Below are 15546 nucleotides of genomic sequence, written 5' to 3'. Positions count from 1 at the left end.
ATACAGATTCTTCAAGCAGCCTCTGCCCTTGTGTTTTCTAGCTGTGCTGTCCTGTCAGGCTGCCTGGGGAGGAGAAGGGGTCTGGGTGGGTAGGCTCAGAGCCTAGAATCTGCTTACTGGGGTCCCATCTTTCTAGCACGCTGTCCCTGCCTGCCATTTCACCACTATGGCTCCACGCGAGCTGCACCATAGCTGTGCTGGGCCTGGGGCTGCCCGCCAGACGGCCTCACCTTGCACTTGCAGCAGGGCCACCACGCGGGTGCCCGCGGCCTCACAAGTATAGATGCCGCTGTCGCAGGGCAAGGCCGGCCTGAAGGACAGCCTGGCCACGGTCCAGTCCTGCTCTATGATGACACGGCGCCCATCAGCGCACACCTCCTGCTCGTCCTTCGTCCACGTGGCCTGCACGGGCCGTGAGTACTGGCAGAGGAGTTCAGCTGGGCCACCCTCCTCCACTGCCAGGTCCTGCATGGCACTGACCACTTCCACTGTGGGATCTGTCGGCCGACAGGCCAGGCACGCGTCAGCTGGAGCAGTGTGACTGCGGCCCACCCACCCTCTGCAGTCAGCATCAGCGACTCGGAGGCCAGCAAAAGCAGGGCTGTGGTAGAAGGGGGACTCACCCCGGTGACCCAGGGCCCTCCATGTGGGGCAAACCTTGCCCCCATACACCCCCGCCCACAGCAAACTGTTGGCTCAGTCTCCATCCACTGGGCCTCTCCTAGCCACTGTTTCCCCTGAGCCCTCACTTCCTCTAGCCCAGGGCGCATGTTGCCCCAGTAGGACACAACAACCACTCCTGAAAGCCCTTGGGCCCGTTCGGGCTCCACAGCTCCGATGGGCACTTGGCACCCCCAGCCCGACTTATCCCTTCTCCAGGGGCCTTGTCGCCCACCCCCTCAGGGCTCCCATCTGCTGAAATCCTATCAACAAACGGTTTGTCCCTCTGACCTGGGCAAATGTCCACATTTATTCTGCAAGAGCACGGAGGAAGCCAGTTGACAAATATTCCAGTCGAAGCCACACTGGGCTGCTGTGCCAGAAGTGCCCAGTGCCCTCACTGGGAGGGGGGCTGAGGGGGTTCCCTGGAAGCCCACTACCCTCCCCAAGGACTAGCTCTTTCCCAGTAAAGGTGCAAGACCCTGACCAAGCCAACAGCACAGGAAGCAGCTACAAGCAAGGACAGTGCAGGCCATGCCCGGGGCTGGGAAAGCTGCCTTCACCTCTAGGCTGCTCTCTGGGTATGTCACTGAGGGAGGGGCAACTGCAGAGTGGTGGCCAGGTGGGCAGCCGTGCCCAGGGCCCTATAAGCAGGTGGGAATGTGGTCGGCCTCCAGTTTCACTGCTGAGTCCGGCCTTCTTTCTCATCCCCCAGGTGGGACTGCAGCCTGCCCACAGTGCGCACTCATGGTACACACGGAGAGATGGCCAGTCTGCGTGCTGGAGGCCAGTCCCTGAATTCCCACCCTGGGAGCCCGCAGGAAGCGTGCAGGGGCAGCAGGGGCAGAAGCTCCAGCATAGGGCAGGGTTCCATCGGCTGGTACCTTTGACCAACAACTTGGCCCTGGAGACCAAGGGCCCTGCACGGAAGGTGATGGTGCCTGAGTCAGCGACCCCCAGGCCTGAGAGCGTGAGAGAATGGAAGGTCCCATCACGCACGGAGATGGCACTCTGGGGGCCGTCCTGCAGCAGGGTCCCATCCAGCCACCAGTGGGCCTCCGGCCCACCTGCACGGGACACCTCACAGGAGAACGTGGCCACCTCCCCCGCAAAGACGTCCACGTTCTGTAAGCCACGTACCAGGCACGGTGCTGCCTCTGTGCAAGAGGGTGAAAGGAGGGGAGCTGGGGGTACCCTGGGTCTGTGGGGCCACCCTGAGGTCCACCATGCTGAAGGCAGCCTGGGGCTGGGGTCTAGAAATCTACCCAGGCCAGCTGGCACACCTTGCTCACAGAATGAGACATGAAGACCACCCATAGCCTGTGGAAAGCCAGCTCAGGCCCCCTGCACCTCATAGCCCCCTTCAGAACATGTTCGGTTTCATCAAAGGAGACCAATTACCTGCATCTCACCCTTTTCAGAAGGCAGAATTGACAAGCCCCAAGTCCCATGGCTGCCATCTTTATGGGGTTCGGTGTGGGATAGAGAGGTCATGGGGTTCACCTCTCTGAGATGGAGGGGGTCTGCTCAGGAAGTGAGCCTTCCTTCCTGGGAGTATGGAAGCAGATGCTTCTCCCATCCCCAGAGGGCCATTTGTCCAGATGTCCCCTAAGGTCCCTTTGGCCCTAAGAGTCTGGGGCCCTAATGCAAAATGGCAATTTCCCCCTGACCTGTCACACAGCAGGGCGTGAGCCCAGGGGGTTTCCCAGATGCCTGCACACCCACCCCAGCCAGGCTCTCCCTCAGAAGCCCTCCACGTCCCTCCTAGGCATGCACAATCAACTCTCTAGTCCCAGGCCCACACCAGCCCCTCCATGTTCTCCCAAGAGCGCACATCTAACTGTATCCCCAACCTTCTCCACCAGCTCCCCATTCCCATCTTCAGCACAGTTCCCAAGCTTCCCTGTATCCCACCAACCACCCATCTGCACAAGCTCATGCTCATGGCTCTCTGCCTGAAGCCATACCTGCTGTCTGTACATGAGCCAGTTTGCCCCAGCTGGGGACACCGGGTTGAGAGGGGCCAAGGCACTTCCCTCAGTGGGATCTGCAAGACCCAACCGAGCTCCATGCTGCCTCTCACAGACACCCACTCTGATGAATACATGAGGCCCCTCCTGGCCTGACTCTGCTCAGGACACACAGGATACTGCCCCTTCCCATCACTCAACTTGAGGGCACTGCACTCTGGAGACTTTCCCAGCCCCACAGGCCACATGAAGACTCGAGGTGGGGACACCTGGGACTCAGGACACACTGTCTCCATGTACAACTCCCCCAGCAGACTGGGGACTCACTGAGGGGAGAGCTGCAAATGGCCCCTCTCGAGGTAGATAGTAAATATATGATGGACAGACAGTGGATGGATGAGTGGATGGATGGGTGAGTGGATAGATGGGTGAATGGATGGTGGATGGATGGACAGATAATGGATAAATGATGGCTGGCTGGATGGCTGAATGGTAGATGGATAAACGGATGGATAGGTGGATGGTGGACAGATGGATGAATGGATGGACATAGGGATGGATGGTAGTAGAATGATGGTTAGATGGATGGATGGTGGATGGATGGATGATTGATGGTGAATAGATGGTGGACAGATGGGTAGATGCTAGATGCATGGGGAGATGGTGGCTCCATGGATGGATAGACGGATGAATTAATGATGGATAGATGGTGGATGGATAAATGTATTGATGGTAGATAATAGTGGGTGGATGGATAGATGGACGATGGATGGTGGATGAATGGATGGATGCTGAATAAATGGATGGACGGATGGATCGAAGGATGGATGGAATAGAGGGGTGGATGGATGCATGCATGCATAGATGGATGGGTAAATGGTGGATGGGTTGATGGCCAGTGGATGGTAGATGGACAGGACCAGTATGAGAACCAGGAGTAGGACAGCAAGGGAGGGTCTCTCATGGCCAGGTATCCAGAGATGACTAACTCTGGGGACAAGGTATAACAAGTTGAAGGTCCTTAAATCCTATTCGCTTGTCTGGGCTCAGGTACACTATGCCCCAAACCACTCACGTGTCACAGGTGTGCTATTGTATCAACATCTGGGAGCCTGTCAGGTATGCAGGTGTGTGTAAATGTGGACAAGAGCACACAAACCTGCATCACAAGGAGTAGCTATATGGAGGGTACAAGTCCAGAAGGCCCTGCCTCCATCTCAGTGCCCAGGTCCCCAGCAGTCAGACTCCCCATCTCCCCTCCTACACACAGCACTGATCCCACACAAGGACCCAACATACACCAGAATTTCTCAGGCTTATCTTCACTAGCCCACCTCCAGTGGCTTTAGTGGTCAAGAGTGGAAAACTGTCACCCCACAGCAAGATCACTGCTGGAAGGCTCAGGTTTCTGGCCTTACCACCTGCCAACGGTTCCTTGAGTAGGGAAACATGGACACCTACAAGCAGGAAGGCTGGGTGTAGGAGGGGGCTGCCCACCTGTGACCTTCAGCTGGGCCTCTGAGCGACATGAGCCCACTTGGAAACTGATGGTTCCGGCATCTTCAGGGGTCACCTGTGGAAGCAGAGATGGGGGCATCAGCCCAGCAGTGCCATTTCAACCACCTCTACTTTGCAAGTCCCCAGCCCATTTCCACTGGAGTTGAAACCTTCCCTCTCCCACCCCTGGCGGATGGGAAGGCCCCTGGATGCATTGCGGGGCACAGGCAGGTCTGGGGAACACCACCTTGTGCAGGGTGAGCAAGTGGAGTGTGCCATGCTCCACCGTGATGTCGTTCATCTCGTTGGCCTGCAGGGGCACCCCTCCCAGGGCCCAGTGGGCCTCCTGGCCCAAGGCCCTTGACAGTCGGCACTGGAAGTGGGCGTCCTGGCCCTCGCTGAGCTGCACATCCTGCAGGGACTCCAGGATGGTCACCTCAGGGGCTGCATGGGTTGGGGGTGGGGTAGAGGCATGGCATCAGCCTCCGTGTCTGGGATGCCCCTCCCCCACCATCAGGAGCACCTCCCAGTCCCCAGGGTCTGCCCCCAGCACCCCTGCCCCAATCCCCGAAGACAAGCACACTGGGCACCACTCTATCCCAACATCTTGGGTCACCCCAGAATCACTCATTCACCACCAGTTCCCCACCCTCCAAGGCAGGAAACCTTGTCATCTATCACTCTCCCTTGACAGGGCCTGGCCCAAGGAGGACCTGGATGTTCTGGCCCCAAGCGCAGTGAGCAGTGAGGCCCAGCTCCTGCTACCTGTGACGGTGAGCTGGGCAGAGGACGTGTGGAGGCCCACGCGGAAGGAGACAGTGCCCGCATCCTCAGGAGTCACGCTCTTCAGCCGCAGTGTGTGGGTGCGGCCCCCCCGCACGGCCACTTCTGTCACCTCACTGCTCTGCAGTGGCAGGCCCTGGAGGCGCCACTCCACATCCACGAACCCAGCCCGCGACACTTCACAGCTGAACTCTGCTTCCCCGTCGGCCTGCACCTCGGTGTCAACCAGGCCCCGCACAATGGTCACCTCGGGCTCTGGAGTGTGGGCAAAGGGGGCCTTTACCAGCCAGGTCAGAGCACCTGGGCCAAGCTCCCGTGCCCCCCCGCCCCAACTCACCTCCAGGAAGCCCTCCCAGGCACTCTCGTGCTCTTCTCCTGCCACACAGCCTCTATCTGCCCCACGTGAGATTCATCACCCAGCTGGCTCACAACACAGCTCCCTACCACGACACTGAGCTACTGGGGACAGAGCTTGGGCTGGGGGCACCTCTGTCTGGAGGAAGCGGGCAAGGGACTGTGGGGTGGTGGGCTGCTTTCGTTCCTTCCCCCACCTGTGGCCAGCCCTGCCCTGGCTGGGACACCAGGGAGGCAAGACCTTCAGGACAGACAGGCAGGAGCTCACAGAGGGTGGCCCAGGCCAGGCTGCCCCACCTGCTGGCAGGGGCGGGAGGCAGGGCAGTGTTTAGGGCTACGGTTTCCTCACCGTCGACGCTCTTTTCTAGGGGCGCCAGCTCCAGAGTGGTGCAGAGAAAGCTTGTAACCCCAGGGGTCTTACAGCCACCCCAGAACAGCACCCGACAAGAGGGGGTACCGTGGTGGGCCAGGTGTGCTCCCAAGGCAGCTATGTGGGGAGTGGGTGTGGCAGGGAGGGCTCACCTTTGACTGTGAGGGAGGCCAGGGTTTTCTGGCTGCCCACCATGCAGGTGTACTCGCCCGTGTCCTTGGCCTCAAGTCCGTGGATCAGCAGCTCACACGTGGCCCCCTTGCGTCGCATCTCATACTTGGGACTCCCTTGCAGTTCCACACCCTCCTTGAGCCACAGCACGGGGGCCCCCGGCTCTGAGTCATTCAGCTGGCAGCACAGCCGGGCCACACCACCCGCCTCCTGCTCTGCACTCTGCAGCTCCGTCTTAAACGTGGGCCTAGGGGCTGGGGGGTCAGGGAGGGGCTCTTAGGGCTGCTACTCAAGGCGCCTGCCAGCTCCATGGGGGCTGAGGGGCCGGGGGAGGCCAGGGGCCCTGGGAAGCTCACCGCGGACAGAGAGGCTGGCAGTGCTCTGTGCGTGGCCTGTGTCGCAGGTGTAGGGGCCAGCATCCTCCTGCTCAGCACCGTGCACCAGCAGCTCAGCGGCTGTGCCCTCCAGCACCATCTGGTACTTGGCACAGGGCAAGAGCTGCAGGTAGCCCTTGCGCCACTCCACGCTGGCACCTGCCCGGCTCAGTTCACAGCGCAGGTGTGCCGTTGCACCCTCGTCTACCTCCTGGGCCTGCAGCTCCCGAAGGAACCTCACGGGTGCAACTACAGGGGTGAGGGAGAATATGAGGGCAGGTGCAGGAGCAGCTATGAGGGCAGCGGGGCCCAAAGGCGTGCAGCTAAGGCGGAGGGGTAGCGGGGGAAAGAGCTTCAGGCCAGGTCTGCCCCGTGTTGCACGCGTGAGCCCATGTCACCTCCAGGGTGGAGGTGCGGCCCTGACAATCTCCCACAGTACGTGGGGCCAGCCTCGGGGCCCACCTGTGACGGTGAGGGTGGCGCTGGAGGCCTGGGAGCCGCAGGTGCAGGTGTATTCTCCAGTGTCCTCCCGGCGCAAGTCCCGAAACACCAGCTCCGCCACGTGGCCCCGCTGCTGTGGCTCCCAGCGCTCGTCAACCTGCAGCTCCAGGCCACCCTTACTCCAGACCACAGCGGCGCTAGGCTCAGACAGCTCACACCGCAGGCTGGCTGAGGTGCCCTCCTCAGCCTGCAGGCTCTGCAGTGGCTTCCTGAACACCACCTGTGGGGCTGTGGGGTGGGGGTCAGTGGGTGGAGGGGAGAGAGAAGGTCAGCCCCGAGGCTGGTGCCCAGACACCCAGCCAGGAGACTGGCACCCCAAAACCCAGTCCGACCCACCCAGGGCCTAGGCCAGTTGTGGCCTGTGGCTTCACCCCAGCTGCCCAACCTGCCCAAAGCACCCAATGCCACCGGCTCCTGAAGGCTGTGGGTAGAAGTGGAGTCATGGGCCTGGGTCCACTCTAAGGGGAAGGAGGGACTGAACTGGGGGCTATGAGAGGAGCTCTGGATCTGACCCAGGCTATTCTCATGCTGATCTCCACCCAGGAAGCCCACAGACAGGCCTGTATCCCTCCAGGTCATCAAGGTGGGGGCAGGGGGATCTCCTTGGACCCCTAGGGCGGGGCCATGACTGTCAGATCCTGACTAGAGGCTTTGGGGTATAAGGAGAGAGTTGACTGCATTATGACGGGTGGAGGGAGGGGAATAAGGTGGGAGTTCTTTCCCTACGGCAAGCGTAAGCCACGTGAGGTCATTTGGCTGGAGATCAGTACGCAGACACAAGGACACTGAACACAGCTCTAACGGGGGAGTACAAGGGTGACATAAAGAAACTGCACATGGCACAGAGGAGGCAAGCACTCATGGGGGGCCAGTGTGGGCACAAGGGACAAGGGCACAAGTACAGGCTCCCAAGTAAGTCCACAGGGCCATCTTTACCCCTAATGGTCAGCGTGGCAGAGGTCCTCTCCTGCCCGCACACACAAGAGTACTCCCCGGCGTCCGCCATAACCAGGCCATGAATCTCCAGCTCACATACGGCCCCGTCCTGCCTCAGGCTCACTCTGTCCCCGGCTCTGAGGGTCTCGGGCCCCTTCCTCCACTCCACGGGGGCTGCCTTGCTCAGTTCACAGTGCAGCATGACCATGGCCCCTTCCATGGCCTCTTCCTTCCTCAGACCCTTTGTGAACTTGGCAGGAAGGCCTGGAGATGGTCAGAAACAAACACTATCACGCTCTCTGAACACACAGAAGAACTAGGACGTGCACAGTACATAGGGGACACAAAACCCAACTGGACACTGACCACCTGATGGGTGTGCCCAGTACACACTGTGGACTGTGACTTTTAAAGGTCCAACCTGTACATGTGCCACACAACAGACAGGGACCATGACAGGGACAATAAAAGAATTATGGAAGGAAAAGGATAGTGAGATAGCTGGGTAGAAAAGGAAACTGAGAGCAGAGAGGTGATGGGCAGCCACCAAATGCCAGTCCACGTGGTCACATGTGGTCTTTACCCCTGACGGTGAGCGTGGCTGATGTCCTCTCCTGCCCGCACACACACGAGTACTCCCCAGCATCCTCCACGGTCAGGCCACGGATCTCCAGCTCACACACGGCTCCATCCTGCCTCAGGCTCACTCTGTCTCCAGCTCTGAGGGTCTCAGGCCCCTTCCTCCACTCCACAGGGGCTGCCTTGCTCAGCTCGCAGTGCAGTGTGGCCGTGGCCCCTTCTATGGCCCCCTCCTTCCTCAGACCCTTTGTGAACTTGGTGGGAAGGGCTGGGAAAGTCAGAAAGACACAAACACTATAACACTCTCTAAAGGCACAGATTAGACAGGACGTGGACATCACAGAGAAGACACAAAACACAACTGGACACGGGCAATGTGCTGGGTGTGCCAAGCACACGCTGTGGACTGGGGCTTCCCTCGGCCCAGTCCGTTCAATGTGTGGCTGTGACACCTTCCGCAGACTCCTCAGCCCACATGTTTGTACGAATCTGCTGGGCAGGGCTAGAGAGGGTTGGACGGTGTGGGGAACATCAGATTCTCCGGAGATTACTGGGGAACAGCACATGCCTGGATGGAGTAAAAGACACAGACACTAACAGGAAACAGGACAGAACGTGCAGTGACATGAGGGGTGGAAAGTAGCTCAGATGCTGGTTGCTCGTGGTTCACACAACAGCCCAGAAGGAGGAAGGAATTCCGTGGAGTTATGGGAAGAGGGTGGCACTGAAACAAGGAAGGTAGGGAGGATAAGTGCAGGGTGATGCCATGAAGTCAATAATTGGACAACAAAACACAGCTCTGCTTGGCCACATGGGTCTTTACCCCTGACAGTGAGTGTGGATGAGGTTTTCTCCTGACCACACACACACGAGTACTCCCCGGCATCTGCCACAACTAGGTCACGGATCTCCAGCTCACACACGGCCCCGTCCTGCCTCAGGCTCACTCTGTCCCTGGCTCTGAGGGTCTCGGGACCCTTCCTCCACTCCACAGGGGCTGCCTTGCTCAGCTCACAGCGCAGCGTGGCTGTGGCCCCTTCCATGGCCTCTTCCTTCTTCATACCCTTTGTGAACTTGGCAGGCAGGCCTGGAGATGGTCAGAAAACACAAACACTATCACCTTCTTTGAACACACAGAAGAATCAGGACATGCACAGTACATACAGGACACAAAACCCAACTGGACATTGACCACCTGATGGGTGTACCCAGTACACACGGTGGACTATGACTCTTAAAGGTCCAACCTGTACATGTGCCACACAACAGACAGGGACCATGACAGGGACAATAAAAGAATTATGGAAGGAAAAGGATAGTGAGATAGCTGGGTAGAAAAGGAAACTGAGAGCAGAGAGGTGATGGGCAGCCACCAAATGCCAGTCCACGTGGTCACATGTGGTCTTTACCCCTGACGGTGAGCGTGGCTGATGTCTTCTCCTGCCCGCACACACACGAGTACTCCCCAGCATCCTCCACGGTCAGGCCACGGATCTCCAGCTCACACACGGCTCCATCCTGCCTCAGGCTCACTCTGTCTCCAGCTCTGAGGGTCTCAGGTCCCTTCTTCCACTCCACAGCAGCTTCCTTGCTCAGCTCACAGTGCAGCGTGGCCGTGGTGCCTTCTGTGGCCTCCTTGCTACTCAATCTTCTTATGAACTCAGTAGGTAGAGCTGAGGACGATCAGACAGACACAGACATCAGAGTCATGGGAGAACTTCAAAGGCAGCACATGACAGGACAGAGGAAAAGACACATACTCCTACAGGATAATAGGACAGAACCTGCAGTGACACAAGGGGTAGAAAGTAGTTTAGATGCTGGTTTCTCGTGGTTCACACAACAGCCCGGGAGGGGGAAGGAATTCCGTGGAGTTATGGAAAGAGGGTGGCACTGAGGTGAGGAGGGTAGGTGGGATGAGTACAGGGGGATGCCATGAAGTCAATAATTGGACAACAAAACACAGCTCTGTTGGGCCACATGGGTCTTTACCCCTGATAGTGAGCGTGGCTGAGGTTTTTTCCTGACCACACACGCATGAGTACTCCCCGGCATCTGCCACAACCAGGCCATGGATCTCCAGCTCACACACGGCCCCATCCTGCCTCAGGCTCACTCTGTCTCCAGCTCTGAGGGTCTCGGGCCCCTTCCTCCACTCCACAGGGGCTGCCTTGCTCAGCTCACAGCGCAGCATGGCCGTGGCCCCTTCCATGGCCTCTTCCTTCCTCAGACCCTTTGTGAACTTGGCAGGCAGGCCTGGAGATGGTCAGAAACACACAAACACTATCACGCTCTCTGAACACGCAGAAGAAACAGGACGTGGATAGTTCATAGAAGATACAAAACCTAACTGGACATGGACCACCTGCTGGGTGTGCCCAGTACACACTGTGGACTGTGACATTTAAAGGTCCAACCTGTACATGTGCCACACAGCAGACAGGGAACATGACAGGGACAATGAAAGAATTATGGAAGGAAAAGGATAGTGAGATAGCTGGGTAGAAAAGGAAACTGAGAGCAGAGAGGTGATGGGCAGCCACCAAATGCCAGTCCACGTGGTCACATGTGGTCTTTACCCCTGACGGTGAGCGTGGCTGATGTCTTCTCCTGCCCGCACACACACGAGTACTCCCCAGCATCCTCCACAGTCAGGCCATGGATCTCCAGCTCACACACGGCTCCATCCTGCCTCAGGCTCACTCTGTCCCCGGCTCTGAGGGTCTCGGGACCCTTCCTCCATTCCACGGGGGCTGTCTTACTCAGTTCACAGTGCAGCATGACCATGGCCCCTTCCATGGCCTCTTCCTTCCTCAGACCCTTTGTGAACTTGGCAGGCAGGCCTGGAGATGGTCAGAAACAAACACTATCACACTCTCTGAACACACAGAAGAACTAGGACGTGCACAGTACATAGGGGACACAAAACCCAACTGGACACTGACCACCTGATGGGTATGCCCAGTAGACACTGTGGACTGTGACTTTTACAGGTCCAACCTGTACATGTGCCACACAACAGACAAGGACCACGACAGGGACAATAAAAGAATTATGGAAGGAAAAGGATAGTGAGATAGCTGGGTAGAAAAGGAAACTGAGAGCAGAGAGGTGATGGGCAGCCACCAAATGCCAGTCCACGTGGTCACATGTGGTCTTTACCCCTGACGGTGAGCGTGGCTGATGTCTTCTCCTGCCCGCACACACACGAGTACTCCCCAGCATCCTCCACGGTCAGGCCACAGATCTCCAGCTCACACACGGCTCCATCCTGCCTCAGGCTCACTCTGTCTCCAGCTCTGAGGGTCTCAGGCCCCTTCCTCCACTCCACAGGGGCTGCCTTGCTCAGCTCGCAGTGCAGTGTGGCCGTGGCCCCTTCTATGGCCCCCTCCTTCCTCAGACCCTTTGTGAACTTGGTGGGAAGGGCTGGGAAAGTCAGAAAGACACAAACACTATAACACTCTCTAAAGGCACAGATTAGACAGGACGTGGACATCACAGAGAAGACACAAAACACAACTGGACACGGGCAATGTGCTGGGTGTGCCAAGCACACGCTGTGGACTGGGGCTTCCCTCGGCCCAGTCCGTTCAATGTGTGGCTGTGACACCTTCCGCAGACTCCTCAGCCCACATGTTTGTACGAATCTGCTGGGCAGGGCTAGAGAGGGTTGGACGGTGTGGGGAACATCAGATTCTCCGGAGATTACTGGGGAACAGCACATGCCTGGATGGAGTAAAAGACACAGACACTAACAGGAAACAGGACAGAACGTGCAGTGACATGAGGGGTGGAAAGTAGCTCAGATGCTGGTTGCTCGTGGTTCACACAACAGCCCAGAAGGAGGAAGGAATTCCGTGGAGTTATGGGAAGAGGGTGGCACTGAAACAAGGAAGGTAGGGAGGATAAGTGCAGGGTGATGCCATGAAGTCAATAATTGGACAACAAAACACAGCTCTGCTTGGCCACATGGGTCTTTACCCCTGACAGTGAGTGTGGATGAGGTTTTCTCCTGACCACACACACACGAGTACTCCCCGGCATCTGCCACAACTAGGTCACGGATCTCCAGCTCACACACGGCCCCGTCCTGCCTCAGGCTCACTCTGTCCCTGGCTCTGAGGGTCTCGGGACCCTTCCTCCACTCCACAGGGGCTGCCTTGCTCAGCTCACAGCACAGCGTGGCTGTGGCCCCTTCCATGGCCTCTTCCTTCTTCATACCCTTTGTGAACTTGGCAGGCAGGCCTGGAGATGGTCAGAAAACACAAACACTATCACCCTCTTTGAACACACAGAAGAATCAGGACATGCACAGTACATACAGGACACAAAACCCAACTGGACATTGACCACCTGATGGGTGTACCCAGTACACACGGTGGACTATGACTCTTAAAGGTCCAACCTGTACATGTGCCACACAGCAGACAGGGACCATGACAGGGACAATGAAAGAATTATGGAAGGAAAAGGATAGTGAGACACAATAGTAGAAAGGGAAACTGAGAGCAGAGAGGTGATGGGCAGCCACCAAATGCCAGTCCACGTGGTCACATGTGGTCTTTACCCCTGACGGTGAGTGTGGCTGATGTCCTCTCCTGCCCGCACACACATGAGTACTCCCCAGCATCCTCCACGGTCAGACCACGGATCTCCAGCTCACACATGGCTCCATCCTGCCTCAGGCTCACTCTGTCTCCAGCTCTGAGGGTCTCAGGTCCCTTCTTCCACTCCACAGCAGCTTCCTTGCTCAGCTCACAGTGCAGCGTGGCCGTGGTCCCTTCTGTGGCCTCCTTGCTTCTCAGTCTTCCTATGAACTCAGCAGGTAGGGCTGGGCAGGGTCAGATGAACACAGAACATCAGAGTCTCAGGAGAACTTTGGAGACATGACAGGACAGAGGAAAAAACAGACTCCAACAGGACAGCAGGACAGAACCTGCAGTGACACGAGGGGTAGGAAGTAGCTCAGAGCTGGTTTCTCATGGTTCATACAACAGCCCAGGAAGGAGGAAGGAATTCCATGGAGTTATAGGAAGAGGGTGACACTGAGACAAGGAGGGTGGATGGGATGAGTGCAGGGGGAAACCAGGAAGTCAATAATTGGACACCAAAAGACAGCTCTGCTTGGCCACACGGGTCTTTACCCCTGACGGTGAGCATGGCTGAGGTTTTCTCCTGCCCACACACGCATGAGTACTCCCCAGCATCTGCCACAACCAGGCCACAGATCTCCATCTCACACATGGCTCCGTCCTGCCTCAGCCTCACTCTGTCCCCAGCTCTGAGGGCCTTGGGCCCCTTCCTCCACTCCACCGGGGCTTCCTTGCTCAGCTCACAGTGCAGTATGGCAGTGGCCCCTTCTGTGGCCTCCTTGGTTTTCAGATCTTGGATGAACCGAGCAGGTAGGGCTGCAGAGGGTTAGATGGACAGAAACCATCAACCCCTCAAAAGGACTGGGCGTATGACCGGAACATTCAGGATGAGAACAGAAGCAGCAATGTGGAGGACATGTGAAGAGACAGACCAATGCATATATGACAGTGTGATCATCTTGCATCTTTCCCAGTGAGGTGCAGGGTGGCAGGGGAATGGTTCCATCCAGGCCTCTTGTCTTCTCAGAGCGCATCTGTCCTACCTATACCCATTCATACTGTCTAAGCGCTGACCTCGTCTGCACCCAGAGTACGAACCAGGCTCCTCCAGCTCATACATGCAACAATGCAATGTACATCTCTCCTGGGAGAACCCCCAGAAGGCATCTTCCAGTCATGACATCAAGTGCCCCACTGACATCCCTCAGTTGTGCTCCCCACCCCAGGTAGAGTGTCAATCCAAGCACTGCCCACATCTGGGCTCACTGCATGCCTTCCCTGCCCACACCAGGCCCCACCTCATCCACTTCGCACATTCCTTTCCTTACCCCACTGGACTTGCACTCTCCTAGCTCAGGTCTCCTAGACCCTAATGGATTCTAGCTGTGGCCTTCTAACCATGCCCCAAGCCCTCCAACCTGCAGTCTTCTCCTCCATCCCAACTCCAGGAAGAGTGTGAGCTTCACAAGTTATAGCTGACCAGAGCCCACCCTGGTTACAACCTGTTGTGGGGTGAATCGTGTCCCTCAGAAATCATATGTTGGAGCCCTAACCCCCAGGGCCACAGAATGTAGATGTATTGGGGGATGTGGTCTTTAAAGAGGTGACTGAGGAAAAAGGAAGTCACTGAGGTGGAACCTAACCCAACATGACTGGTGTTCTTGTAAGGAGAGGATATTAGGACACAGATACACACACAGAGGGATGACCATGTGAGGACATGGAGAGAAGATGGCCGTCTACAAGCCAAGGAGAGAGGTCTCGAGGGAAACCAGCCTTGCCCACACCTTGATCTCAGACTTCCAACTCCTAGGACTGGGAGGAAAAAATTTTCTGATGTTTAAAGCCACTGTTATGTTGTTAAGCCATTCAGATTTTGGTACCAGGAGTGGGTCGCTACTGTAACAAATACCTAAAATTATGGAAGTAGCCTTGGAACTGGGTGATGGGTCGCAACTGGAAGAGTTCTGAGTGCATGTTAGATAAATCTAGATTGCCTTGAAGAGATTATGGGTAGAAATATTAATGCTAAAGGTGCTTCTGGTGAGGCCTCAGATGGAAATGAGAAATGTGTTATTGGAAACTGGAAGAAAGGCAATCCTTTAATAAGCAGCAAAGAATTTGGCTGAAACGTGTCCCAGAGTTTTGTGGAAGGTAGAACTTACAAGTGAACTTGGATATTTAGCTGAGGCGACTCGTAAGCCAAGCATTGAAGACGCAGACTGATTGCTCCTTGTTGCTTATGGTAAAATGTGAGAGAAAACTGAGTTATGTCAAAGAAGGAAGTATTTAAGCAAACGGAAACCAAAAGTTGAGGATTTAGAAATTTTCCAGCCCACTGAAATTGCAAAAAAATGAGAATGCCTGTTCTAGAGAGAATACCAAGGGTGTGGCTGGAAAATCATTCAGTAAAGAGATTATGAGTGTGAGTCCTGGATCCAATCAGCCACCTCAGCAAAGTCAGGACTAGAGATGGAATTATCCAGGAAGGCTGTGTGGAAGGCTCTTGTCTGAAAGCTTGGACTCCTGTGAATTGTAAAGAAGATCAACAAGGCTTTTGAGAATCTTATATCAGCAGAAACCCTGCCAGCCATGACTTAAATCAGACACGGAAGGGACAAAATGATGGAAGCTGGGATTTCTATAGGATGGGTCAATACAGCTATCCGGCTGGGAACATGTGCTATCCTTCAAAGTTGGGAAGAATAACCCCAATGGCAATTCAGAGGTCAGCAGGGATGCCACTGCATCCATGGTCC

The 15546-nt window shown here is 56.5% G+C and overlaps 1 protein-coding gene across 1 annotated transcript in view; it reads right to left on the bottom strand.

Annotated features, from left to right (window-relative positions):
• Nucleotides 1-15546, bottom strand: part of OBSCN (obscurin, cytoskeletal calmodulin and titin-interacting RhoGEF) — a 176668-nt gene that overhangs the window by 63997 nt on the left and 97125 nt on the right. The window contains 16 exon segments of the mRNA XM_073801960.1: nt 4128-4203; nt 4375-4571; nt 4893-5165; nt 5787-6059; nt 6162-6428; nt 6642-6908; nt 7617-7880; nt 8200-8463; nt 9019-9282; nt 9605-9868; nt 10188-10451; nt 10775-11038; nt 11358-11621; nt 12177-12440; nt 12763-13026; nt 13340-13603. Of these exon segments, the coding sequence (XP_073658061.1) occupies nt 4128-4203; nt 4375-4571; nt 4893-5165; nt 5787-6059; nt 6162-6428; nt 6642-6908; nt 7617-7880; nt 8200-8463; nt 9019-9282; nt 9605-9868; nt 10188-10451; nt 10775-11038; nt 11358-11621; nt 12177-12440; nt 12763-13026; nt 13340-13603 (3993 nt within the window).

The sequence above is a fragment of the Tursiops truncatus genome, chromosome 3, assembly GCF_011762595.2.
Source record: "Tursiops truncatus isolate mTurTru1 chromosome 3, mTurTru1.mat.Y, whole genome shotgun sequence".
NCBI lineage: Eukaryota > Metazoa > Chordata > Mammalia > Artiodactyla > Delphinidae > Tursiops > Tursiops truncatus.
Note: the sequence above shows the minus strand (reverse complement) of the source record. Positions and strands in the feature narration are given on the sequence as shown.